The sequence below is a fragment of the Chinchilla lanigera genome, unplaced genomic scaffold (genome assembly GCF_000276665.1).
Source record: "Chinchilla lanigera isolate Chin_1 unplaced genomic scaffold, ChiLan1.0 scaffold00010, whole genome shotgun sequence".
Taxonomy (NCBI): domain Eukaryota; kingdom Metazoa; phylum Chordata; class Mammalia; order Rodentia; family Chinchillidae; genus Chinchilla; species Chinchilla lanigera.
In genome coordinates, this window is record NW_004955411.1 from 6,182,382 (window position 1) to 6,195,916 (window position 13,535).

Here is a 13,535-nt window from a genome sequence, read left to right on the forward strand (position 1 = left end):
AGTAGTCTCAGGTTAGGTCATTTCCTGTATGAGACTTTTCAGTAATCCTAGGAGAGATCAGATTTGTGTCTGAGAGGTTCATCCATTCTTTCTTTCTAGTCCTGCTTACAGATAATAAATTATGGCTCAGAAAGTAGAAGAACTTGTTGGTCATTGCGCAGTTGATTAGCAGCACAGCCATGTGCAGAATCTAGACACAAGTATTATACATGTAATATTCTAAAATCCCGAATAGCATATACTTCAGTCTTGAAAAAAGCATGGTTTATCATTGGAACACAATTTCAGCTCAAGCATCCATTTTTACTTTAAATCAATAAATTAAATTAATTTTAAAGTCACATTTAATTCAATAAGTTAAATTTTCTTCTATCTTTTTCAAAAGAGAAAATAATTCACACATAGTCAGTTTTCTTTTTATTGCAATAAGAATTTTCTTATGAGGAAGTTTTGCTCCTTCATTGATTATAGCAACATATAAAATTTATCCAGGGTCACCATTTGATATTATATAGAGAAAGTATTTGGTCTCCATGAATTAGAAATCTGAAGCCTAAGATACATAGGTGAAGAAATATGTTTACAAAACATTCAGGAAATAAAACAAAAGCATATAATGAAGTCAAAAATTAAAAAGCTAAGACTTTATTTCATATATTCAATATGAGGAAAAGGAAAACAGTTGTGAATGAGGAAACTCCCCAAATACATAATTAGGATGCAAGGTTCCCAACTGTATATAGTGCTTTATTTTCATTTCGTTTTATAAAATGCTTGGTTTCCCATAAGCCCTTTGGGTGCCAGAGTCACAATCTGGTAGCAGCATCTATGCAATGCCGTGTTTATACAGAGAAACAGGCTCAATCCCTATCTTCTTGCTCCATAGTAGCCCTGTTCCAGAGAAAACCACCTAAGAAACAAAAAAATTAAAAGGTGCTACCGAAGTCAGCTCTTTTCAGAGTCTACAATCAGAAATGCTAAACCCAGTAAAGAAAAAATAGAACTCCATAGATTAAAATTTTGTTCTCTCAAATTTAATAAGTCAAAAAGTTCAGATAATGAGAATATCATTGGAATTTCACTTTTATGAAGAAGAAATTAAATAACAAGCTAACAGGGGAATTTTAAAAGTAATCATCTCTAAAATAATCCTGGAAGAAGAATGAATGAGATGATTTATTCTTTGCTACTTCAAAACTTCTTACAAAGCAATGATAAGACAAGTATGATCTGGACAAAAGGATATAGTGAGCAGTGGAGTAGATTTGACTGTCTAAAAATAGACCCAGGCATTTATGATTGAATGAGTTTTGATGAAGGACATCAAGACCATTCAATGGATAGCCTCACTGAAAAGAATGAAGTTGAAGCTGGTATTGTGGGTCACACCTGTAATCCCATTGCTTTGGGAGACTGAGGTTAGAGGATCACAAATTTGAATCTAGCCTTTGCAAGTTAGTAATGTAACAAGACCCTGTTTCACAATAAAAAAAAATAAAAAAAAACCTCTGGGGATGTAGCTCAGTGTGAAGGCCCTGTCCTAGTACTGCAAAAGAAATGAAAGTTGGACCCTTATGTTGTAATATTTACAAACATTAGATAAAAGTGAGTCAAGGACTTCCATGTAAGAGCAAAAATTATAATACTCATAGGAGTAAGTGTTTATGACTCTAATTTTCCAAAGGACTCTTAGATGTGTTGACAAAAGCAGCCACAATAAAAGAAAATATAGATAAATTGGACTTTATCGAACTCTAAAAATATAATACTTCAGAGAACACTATCAAGAAGGCGAAAACACAACCTACAAGCCTGGAAGACTGTTTGCAAACCATACATCTGATAAGGGAATTGTAGTGCAAATATATAAAGATTATAGTTCATCGCTGTGGGTCAACAATAAAAAATAACCCAACTAAAAATTGAACAAATTATCTGAACAGAAATTTCTCCACAGAACATGTCCAAATGAACAACAATCAAATGAAGATATTTTTGACATCCCTAGTCTGTAGGGAAATGCAAATAAAAAGGTAAATGAGATCCAACTACATACCCACCAGGGTGCCTAGAATAAAAATAACACCAACTGATTTGCAAGGATCGGGAGAAATTATGACCCTTAAACACTAATAGTGGGAAATCGAAAGGGTCTAGCTACTTCAGAAAACAGCCTACCAATTCTTCAAATGATTAAACTTAAAGTTACATGAACTATCACTTCCTCTTATAGTAATATAATCCATGAGAAATAAAAAGTAATATGCCCACATGTAAAACAGTACAGAAATGTTGAGAGCAGTGTCATTATTCCTGACAGCCACACAAAGGGAGTGACCAAAATGTTCATGGATGGACAAACGTACCATACCAAAGTATGGTATATCCACATGGAAAATTATTGAAGCAGGACAAGATGAACCTAGAGAACATTATATTGAGTGGAACAAACTCATCAGAACTGTGCATACTACATGACTTACTCAAATGAAAGTCCAAACGTGGAAAATTTCAGACAGATAGAAAATTTAGTTGCTTTGGGATGGAGGTTGGGCAATAATTGTGGGAATGGAATGGGACCTGATAGCTGAAAGCTCTTTTTGAATTGATGAAGGCATTCTAAAGTTGTAGTGATGTTTGCAAATATTTCTAAATATAGTAGGAGCATTGAATTATAAACTTTAGGTATGGGAACTATACCTCAATAAAACTGTTTATAAAAAGTAACCTGTATACAGTCACACAAACTCTCAGATAGTCCCAATTCCTGTCTGAGTGACTTTGAGAAGATTTCCTAAATTTTCCCACTTCATTTGTAAAATGGAGCAACTGATAGTACCAACTGATAGTACCATTCAATGTGTTTGAATGTTAAGTAAGTCCCTGAGTGTTAAGTTTCAGATAGATAGGAGAAACAATTCAGTTTTACAGTAGGATGATTATAAATAATGATGATGTGCTATATATTTCAAAATAGAAGAAAAGATATTAAATATTGCCTCCCCCAATATCATGATGAATGTTTAAGGAGATAGATATTCTGACCCTGATTTGCATATTACAGATCCAGTGCACTCAATAAGTGTGTACGCTTTTATGGGTTAATTAAATATAATAAAATCCCTGAATAAAAAGTGCTAAATTTTCATGAATAGCACTAACATTAGCTGTTATTTATTATCATTTTTGGTAAAAAGGAATTGGGAATGACGGACTGATGTTGCTAATAACATCTTTGGAAATTGTAATGTCCAAAAGTGCCATTTGGATCACAAAAAGTAGCATTTATTTTAATTATTTCTGGTCATTTTGACATTATTGTCATGCATACAGATGTTTAAACATAATATTCTGGTAGGCAAATTTTTATTTTTTCCCCTCATTGGATTAATTTAATTTTACACTTTTTTTAATTGACAAAAGGTATCTGTATTTCTCATGTTGGCATTATGTTTAGAAACATGTATACGCTGAAAAAACATTAACTGGGTCAGTTAACACAGGCATTGCTTCATACACCTTCCTTTTGTAATAAGGACACTTGAAATCTACTCTCAGCAATTTCTGAGAGTACAGTGCTTTATTAATTAGCTACAGTTCCTTTGTTGTACTCTTGAAAGTATTCCTTACATTGAACTTAAATTTTATGTCCTTTCACCAACATCTCCCTGATCTCTGCTATTCCCCTTTTAAACCCCAACCCTTGGTAACTGCTCTTCTCGTATGAGTGACTTTTTTGGATTCCATACATAAATGATAGCATGTGTCTTTTTGTCTTTTTGTGTGTGTCTGATTCCATTGAAAATAATGTCCTTCAAGTCCCTCTGTGTGGTCACAAGTAGCAAGATTTCCTTCCTTTTTAATGCTTGAATAGTATTCCATCATATACAGATACAGATAAAGATATAGATACAGATACAGGTATAGGTATAGATTTGAGATATTATAATAACATTTTCTTTATCCATTCATCAAGGTGATGAATTTAGTTGTTCATATTTCTTGGCTACTGTGAATAATACAATGAACGTGGTAGTGCAAACATTTCCTTGACATACTGACCTAATTTCCTTTGGATATATATCTAATAGTATGATTGCTGTGTCATATGGTAGTTCTGTTTTTAATTCCTTGAGGATACTTGCCATTGTTTTCAACACTGACTGTACTAATTTACTTTCTCACCAACAATGAGCACCAAAACTTATCTGAGAGTAGCCATGCTGACAGGTGTGATGTGATATCTCACCGTGATTTTAATTTGCATTTCCCTGATGATTAGTGATATTGAGCAGAAAATTCCTATTGTGTATCAACGTAAGTTTATTCCTATAGTTTTGAACATGTTCTCATTTAGTTTACTAAACTTTTAGGAGTAGTATACCATTATTTTTACTCCTTTTTGTAGATACAACTATCTAGGGGATAAAATATTCTTTAAGTTGCACAAGTAAGAACTTTTGTATTCTAATCAAGTGAATGGACCCTTCAATTTCTATTTTAAATGAGTTAAGAAAAATACCTCCTTTCACCAAGCTTCATAAAGACAGAGGACTTTTTCTAGAAGAGGAAAGGTGAGAGCAAACTGTGAACAGTGTGTGAAAAATAGGTGCATTCTGCAGTTATATGTCAGTTTCCTTTTAAAATGCTCAGGTTCCCTTGCCAATGCTAGGTGCTAGCTATTTTTAAAATATATTTGCAAATAGATATATTTGTGCATGTCTGTAATTAAGTAACAGTTCTCAAGCTGTCAGTAGAGATCATACCTATTTTCAAATAAATCTGTCTTCAAAGAACTGTCACTTTATAAAAAGCTTAATACATAACTCAAAATTCTTGGGAAAAGGATTGGCCAGCATATAAAAAGTATGATAGAATAATAAATCAGGGTACTTTGGCCTTAATTAACAAAAGACTTCCAGTTAGGGTATTTAACGAATAAAGGGTTGACCATGTTAAATTAATTTCTAGTCCTGACCTCCACCCTAATTTTTAAAGGTGGTTGAACCAAGGCCAAGGAGAGGTTAAATGTGTTGCCAAAGATCTCATAGTTCATATCAGGGCTTGGTGAAAACCAGTGGCCTTGTTTGTAAGGCCAGTGAGATTCTCTCAAAAACTCTACCATGCTAATTTTGTAACTACTTAATCCCCAGTTGGGCATACTTACTCAAGCTGCCATAAATGAAGATGCATATTACATGTGTTACATGTTGGGCCCATACACAGTGAGTGTGTAGTCACGATGAATCACTTATTTCATATTTGCAGTCTTTTGACTGTAAGAGTTAACATATAGTACATTGAACTAATGTTAAGCACTGGAGTTCTTGATTCTGTGTTTTTAAACATTAATTTTGTGATTTGGCCCCTGTAAGACTATTGTAAATATATGGAGAATTCCCCTTGACCCTTGAATGTGTTCCTTATTATGAGGAGAATTGTAAAGTACAGAGAGGGTTTAACCAAAGGAGACTAGTTAGTGCTGACCTCACAGCAGTTTGGGGATGTGTGTGCTTATATTGATGGACAAAGGCAGCTTAAATGTGCCATGGCGTACTTATTTACTCATAATCAATAATTAAAGAAGTTTCAGGAAGTCTGCAAGAACACCAAGCCTCAGACCTCTGCCATAACATATGCTATTATTTTATAGATTTTCAGAAGTAGCAATCTCCACCTGAGAAACTTCCAAGTTTATTCATGTAGAGATTTTGGAATTGACATCTTGGAAAATGATGCAAATACCTCAGTTACAGACAGCTTATTACTGGGTCATTTTACCCACAAGGTGAGTGCATTAGTGCGGTTGTTTTCGGCTGTTCATCAAAATGGAATCATGTGTACAGGGCTCCCTGGGGATTCAGGATATGCGATTTTAATAACATTTTTTAGCGACTCTTGTACTGGTAAAAGCTAAAGGAGTTTTTTTATTTGTAACAATGATGATATTTATAAGATTAAAACATATTTAGGGTTTCTGTCCTTATGAGTCCATACAAAGCATAGCAGTCCTGAATAGGTTGAAGAATTCTGATTTGCAATTTGGATTTCTTATATATGTAAATTTGACTTTAAACCTAATAATTTAATTCAGTTTCTCTAAACTCACAAGGATTATGGAAGAGCATGACTCTACAGTATCTCTCTGCTCTGTGGTTTGCCAAGTTCTTTCACCAATATTTTGTTGATGGGTAGGGGTCTTTACTCCCCCAAGGATGGGGTCCTTATTTGGGGTCCTTACTCCCCCAAGAATATGTTGAATCCAGTAATAAAAATGTGCATGGCTTGTAGCTCAGTGAGCTTTTTAGAATTATTCTTTAGTACTCGCATAATTTGGGGTTCTTTTGTGGTAAAAGTAGGACTGTCAATGACTTTTCCACTGCCACATGGCCAGGGGACCAGAATGTAGGTAAGGCAAAGAGTGCTTTTCCAGTGAGTGCTACTAGTCCTCCTTCAGGGAGGCTCACTACCACTGGCTTCCTGTGCTTCAGATCTTTATTAGATATCATGTCTTTTTTTTTTTTTTGTTAGTATGTGTTTGCAGTGCATAATAATTGTAGGGAATTTGTACCTGACCCATGATACCTCTTAGTTCTCTTTAATTCTCCTTCCTCCCTCCATCTCTAGATCTCTTTCCATTTGCAAAAGACCTTCCTGATTCCTATTATCCATCATGTATTTTGCTCTTTTAACTATGCGTACTTTGGGTTTCTCACATCAGATAATCCGTGCAGTATTTACGCTCACGCGTATGATTTATTTCACTTCACACTCTGGCGTCAAAGCTAAATCTTGAAAGTGAACAACACGTCTATTAACAGATTAATGGATACAGAAATAGGAGGCATATTTACACAATGGAGTAACAATCAGCCATAAAGAAGCTTAAATCTGAGTGATCTGTAGGAAAGTGGATTCCCCGTACTTCTGTTTCTAAAAGAGTAACATGAATGGGTGGAACGTGGCTCAGTGGTAGAGCACTTGCGTCCCATGCTCACGGCCCTCTGTGTGATCCCCAGAGCTTCAGCACAACCTGTGTTAACAATCACATTGTCCTAAAGAGTCACTGATAAGAGTGACTCCGGTATTTCTGGAGTCATGGAAAGAACAGTCTCCTCAGTTTGTTCCAACTAAAATTTAATAATTGTTGACTCTTGTGCTTCCATAGAGATGATTTAATAGTGAAAGATAAAAATATTAAGATTTTAAAAATAATCTCCTATTAAGCTATGTTTCTATATTTGGTTCTCAATTTTTCTAGGACTTCTGTTCAGCTCTTCAGCTATGCTTTTGAGAGGGTAAATACCTGATAGCTCTTTTTGTCTGAAAAGGTTATCACTTTGAGAGATGATTCTTCTTTTCAGATTGCACATTTTTCTGAGAGGATAGCACTTTAATTTAGAATCTGTAATGCTGGTGTACCTAAGTCTTACATTTCCCACAAATAACCTTAGAGTAGATACTGAAAACAAGATGTCCATCAAACTGAGTACCTAACTGTCCTGGTAAATTAATGTTGCTGCATCATAATTGATGTCAAATACATCATAATTACTGGGAAAGTGACATAAACTAAGATCTAAATGATGACAAGGATCCTTATCTTGAGACAATTAAAAATAACCACACCCCAGGGTGTGATTCAAGAGGAATGTGGTGCAGCTGGGGGCCCTTTAAACTCTTAGTGAGTAAGAACAAGACAAGAGTCTCCTGATAGAATATGTCAGACAGCTTTGTTCCAGAGAAGTCTACATACTGGTTAGTTCTCTAAATCATAAAACTGTACAATTTCAGAGCTAAATGTTGCCTAGAGCATGAGTCATTTAGAACCCCTGAATTTAGAGGTGAAGGACGTCATTTGGCAAGTCAAACAAGAGCTTGAGATTCATGATTGATGTTGAGGAGCTGCAACACTCGGATGTCACCAATTTCTGACCAAGGGCTCCTCATTATAGGTGGAAAATGGCTTTGCAGTGGGCATTTGTTACTCTGAAGTCTTTTCCATGAAAGGCTAGAGCTGGACCCACGAGCATCTAAGAAAGTGGGATTATTCGGTTAACCATACTCATTCTATGATGTTCACCATAGTGTTTCTGGTGTTTGCAATTAGAAACAAGTCCAGAAATCTATGTATGTTAGAACTGCAGTTAACACAATTGTATTTTACCAGTGATTTTGTTAAATTAGTGGATGTTAAGTGCTCTTATCACAAGAACAACAATTTGAGGTGGTAGTTTAATTTGTATCACAACTATCCTACTGTCTACTTGTATCCCACCTAAACCTCAAATATACACAATAAAATTCATTCTTAAAAACATAAAAGCATTTTAAAGACTGTGAGAAATCCTAGGATCAAAACAAACGTGAATCATAGCCATTAATCTTCAATACATTTCTCAGCTTTACTTGGGAGTTCTTCTATTGCCGGTAATCGGCTTTTTTTTTTTTTTTTAAATGAGGGTGTTGGCCCTCCCTGCAGCTTTGGAGGTATGATTTTAGCCTCTGTATTTTGTGCCTGATATTCTTTTGGGCACTGAGGTTTTTCAAAAGAAAACTCTATAGGCCTTTCCATCTATAGACCTTGCACTCACATTTGTAGCAGAAAATTACTTAAGTAGTCATATTCTCAAACACACATACCTCCTGGGAGACTTTTATCATTTGAAATAAGTGTTTTAATTCATTAATTAATATACTTTAAAATTTTATTAGAACATGTCAGCAGTAATAGTGTTTACATCCTTTACATAGCGGCATATGCACATAACACATCTTGATTCACTTCCTAGCCCTTTCTTCCTCTCCCCCTTCTCTTGATCCATCTCTTGATCCCTTTTTCATTCGAGAAAGATCTCTCTCTCCACTTCTCATTGTTGACTTTTTATTTTGCTCTTTACTTACAGTTTGGGTTTCTTATACAAGAGAAACCATGTAATATTTAAGCAGTGTGTCTGATTTATTTCACTTAACATAATGGACTCAAGGTGTAACTATTTTCCTACAAATAGCTCAGATTTATCTTTATGGGACAGTAGTGCTCCATTGTTTGCTGATACCACATTTTCTTTTTCCATTCATCTGATGATGTACATACATAAAAGCTACATCCGAGATTTAGCTATTATGAATTCTTCTGCTGTAGACACAGATATGCCCTAGAAGGGATTTTTTTCCCTTTAAGCATACTTATGTAAGCATGTGTTGGTATCTTCAGACCTAATAATATTACCTTTATGTTACCATGGATAGACTAATTTTAATATACATGGAAAATAAATATACCGTAGCATCACTGCATGTTTTCAGTCTGGCAGTTTGTTTAATACCTGCTAGTCCAGCATTCTAACTGCCATCTCTTCACACCCAGAAATGTCTGGACTTGGATTTCAATTACAGTCCTTTTACTTTGGAAGCATCGGTAGGACTGCTGTGCCTCTGTTGCTGTTATAATTAATTTGAGCAGATGATACTACTTTAAAAATATATTTTTCAAGCAGGTGCTGATGGCATGCTTTTCTCTTCCTCTTTTTTCTCTCAGGGTTACTTCCCAGTTTCACCTGTGTATTTGTTTTCATCTGTTTAGAAGTCTTCACTTTTTATTTCTCTAAATTCTGTTGTAGGGAACTTTTCTTTCCTCAGTATCTTTCCTCTCCCTTGAAGGAAGCTCATTTTCTCCCGCAGTTTGAATTCCGACCCACATGCTGAGGTCTCACAATATTTGCAGTTTTTCTGCCATCTCATTTTGTGGTTTGTGCTTGTAGCTCATTTCCTTTTGTTTCTCTTTTTGCATTTTTCTAACTCAGTTTGTCTTAAACTGCATTGTATCTTTTTAGAGCTTCTCATTCAAAAGTTGTTCTTTCTGCTATGTTTATTTTAGTTATTGGCTCTACACTTTTAACAACCTTGTTTGTCTTCATGGAGTCTACATTAGTTCACCACTGCTGAGCTTTACCTGAATAACTCAAATACTTTCATCTGCTTTAGCTTCATTCTTTACTGTATCGTCTCCTATGTTGTTTTTCTCTTTTTGTTCCAATTCTGTTTTACGGAAATACAGCGTTTAGGGAGGAAGTGTACAGGTCACGAGGGGCGAGCCCAGTGTATCTTTATGAGGCAGACCGACAGTGTGCATTCCACTCAGATCAAGAAGCAGAGTGTTCATCACTTCCTCGGAAGGCCCTTCAAGCCCCTTCCGATTCTCAGCCGTACCCTCAAGTCCCCCGTCAAAGGAGAAGCATTATTCAGATTGCTATTGGTAGAGAGTCACTTCAGCTTTCTGTACTAGTCACTTTCCCGTTGCTGGGACAAAATACCAGACACCTGCAACTTAAAGAAGAGCAATTTATGTCTGCTCGCGGTTTCAGAGGGTTCATTCCACTGCTGGTTGGCTGGAAGCAGAAATGGTATGACAGAAGAGTATGGAGGAGGAGAGGTGCTTAAGGCCCAGCCTTTAGGAGGCAGAGGGAGGGCCTGGAAGGGAGGGGCTGGGCACAGGAACACACCCTTCTAGCTTACAAACCCGCTCCAAGCAGGCCCCACCTGGAATCGCACATTCAGCTCTGCCCCATGATCTGATTACTTTCCACATGTGACGCGCGTCTGAATGTATGAGGCTTCAGGGGTCATTTTGGATCTAGATCATAACAACCCCCAGCTGAACACACAGAAACCAGTTTCTCGGACGCTTTTTCCTGCCTTCCCAGTTCCTAGCCCTGTCCCCAAATCCCCAGCCAAATTATTCAAACTCTTATCCATGGAGAATTGCTTTCTCTTTCTTGGTTTTCTTTTTTTGAATTTCATATAAATGGAATGATAGAAAATGTCACTCTATTTCACCTGGCTTCTTTGGCATAATATTAAGTCTTTGAGATTCACCCATATCTTTGTGTTCTGCAGCAATTTAAAGTTCCAATCATTATATAATACTGAGTTTTATAACTGTACCCATGATGTTTACAACTGTATTACTATGGGGAAGCATTTGGTAGCTATCCTTTATAAACATTCTACTGTATGTGTCTTCATGTTTATATCTGTTGAAAATACATGAAGCTGTAAAATTAGTGGTTATATGCTGTGTCTTCATCTTTAGTATACAATGCAAGCAACAATCCAGAGGGTTTACAACTACCCAGCAGGTTAGGGGCAGACTTTCCTGGAATCTATCTTCACAGACATGCTGGAGATTTCCTTCATTCCTTCCTAATATTAGAATCCCCCTCCTGTTTCTCATGTCTTGTTTGCTTCTGGTTCAGTTCCTCACTTTTTTAGAGCATAGCCCATAGTAACTTTCTGGAAAAATTGAATCTTTGAAAGGTAAATGGTTTGCGTTATACATGGGAATCCCGTTACTAGTATGTTATCGGTTACAGAATGCTAGATTGGAGTTAAGTTTGTCTCAAAATTTGGAGGTGATATTCTACTGTTTTCTAGCATCTAGTCTTGAGAATGAATAGTTTTAAGAAATTTTAATTCTGGGTGTTTTACATGTAAAATTTTATTTTATCGTCTCTGGAAGCTTTTTTGATCCATGTCATTGTCTCTCATGTGTTGCAGTTTCAACACTGTATAACATGATGTAGCTCTCTCTGTTAGCCACTGTGTTAAGTGTGGGGGGTACTTTTCAGTATGAACAATTTCATCTCTTCATTTGGGAAATTTTGTACAATTATTTCTTTGAAAGTTGTCCCCTTTATGTTTTCCTCTGTTTTATTTAAACTATTGTTATTTGGATATTGGACATTTTGGATTGCTTTCCTAATTTTTTAACTCTGATTTTTCCATCTATTTGTCTTTTTTTCTATGTTTTAGGGTATTTCCTCAATTTTTCTATTGCATTTTTCCATTTTTCTTTTTTAAAAATATTTTTAGGCTTTTTTCAATGGATATAATCTCCTCATTTCTCTGAACACCCTAATATTTTAGTTTTCCTCTGATTTCTAAATTAGCTTTGTTTATTCCTTTTATCACTGTTTTTCATGTTGGAGGATTTTGGAAAAACTTAGTGATCCTTAAGTAAGGAACTATTTTTAACAACAGAACAGTGAAGCACCTACAATTTAAATTAATGGGGTTTGTTGAGATTTTGTGGAAAGAATTAGAAAAACAATTTTTGTTTCCTTTGTTTTAGGTTTTATCACGAAAGTTCATTTTTTCTATACTAAATATAGCAAAACTCGCTTTTCCAATGTTCCATTTTTGAAATTTTAACATCTGTAAATTTGTGTAAGCACCACCACCACAACCGCCTACACCAGCACCAGCACCAGCACCATCACCAACACCACCATGATTACAATACAGAACAATTACAATAGAAATGCTTACTCTGCTGGAAGACAAAATAGGTAAAACTCTTGAAGACATATGTGCACACAAAGAGGTGCTAAACAGAACCCTGGCTGCATAAGAAATAATATCAAGAATCAACAAATGGGATCACAGCAGATCAAAGAGCTTCCGTACAGAAGGGAAACCACACAGTGGTGAACAGACAACCTACAGCATGGGAAAGGAGGGCTGGGGACTTAGCTCAGGGGCACAGCGCCTGTCTGTCAAGTGCGAGGTCATGAGTTCGGTTCCCGGTACCAGAAAAAAAAAAAAAGAATGGGAAAGGAATTTTGCCAGCTACTTCTCTGTAGACATAAGACTAATATTTAGAATACATAAACAACTAAAAAGTTAGACCTCCCAAATTTAGAGACTGAATTAAGAAATGAGCATCTGAAATGAATAGATACTTCTCAGGCAAAGAAATACAAATGTCCAATAAATGTTCAACATCACTGACCTTTTGAAAACTCTGAATTAAAACAAGAGTCCGTCTCACTCCAGAAAGAATAGCTGCCATCAAGAAATCAACCAAAAACAAATGATGGTGAGGCTATTGGGGGGAAAGGATCCCTTCTCTACTGTTGGGAATATAAACTGATATGACCACTGTGGAAATCAGTATGCACATTCCTCAAGAAACTAAAAATAAAATTTCTATCAGCTCCAGCTATTCCCCCAGCTAGGTAACTTCCCCAAAGTGTTAAAGACATCATACCACAGGGATGTGTGCATACCCACATTTACAGTGGCACAATTTATGTTAGCTAAATCTTGGAAACAGCCTATATGTCCATCAACAGATGAATGGATAAAGAAAATGAGGTATTTATACACAACAGAGTATTACTCTGCCAGAAAGAAAGATAGATTTGAGTCATTTATAGGAAAATGGGTACTCCTTGAGACCATAGTGTTAAGTAACTCCAATACATAAGCTTAAAGATTCCATAGTTTCTCTTTTACGAAAAACTCAATATATATCAATATATAAAAGACAGATAATTGGAAAAAAGTGATAGAGAGGAGAGAGAGAGGGGAGAGAGACACAGAGAGAGAAGAGAAAGAGAGAGAGAGGGAGAGAGAGAGGGAGAGAGAGAGAGAGAGGGGAGAGAGAGACAGAGAGAGAAGAGAGAGAGAGAGAAAGAGAGAAAGAGAGGGAGAGAGAGGGAGAGAGAGAGAGAGGGAGAGAGAGAGAGAGA

The 13,535-nt window shown here is 36.0% G+C and overlaps 1 protein-coding gene across 1 annotated transcript in view; it reads left to right on the forward strand.

Moving 5' to 3' along the window:
• Positions 1 to 13,535, forward strand: part of Pkhd1 (polycystic kidney and hepatic disease 1 (autosomal recessive)) — a gene marked incomplete in the record, with an annotated part of 446,270 nt that overhangs the window by 194,282 nt on the left and 238,453 nt on the right. Inside the window, 1 exon segment of the mRNA XM_013510899.1 lies at positions 5,654 to 5,788. Within this exon segment, the coding sequence (XP_013366353.1) occupies positions 5,654 to 5,788 (135 nt within the window).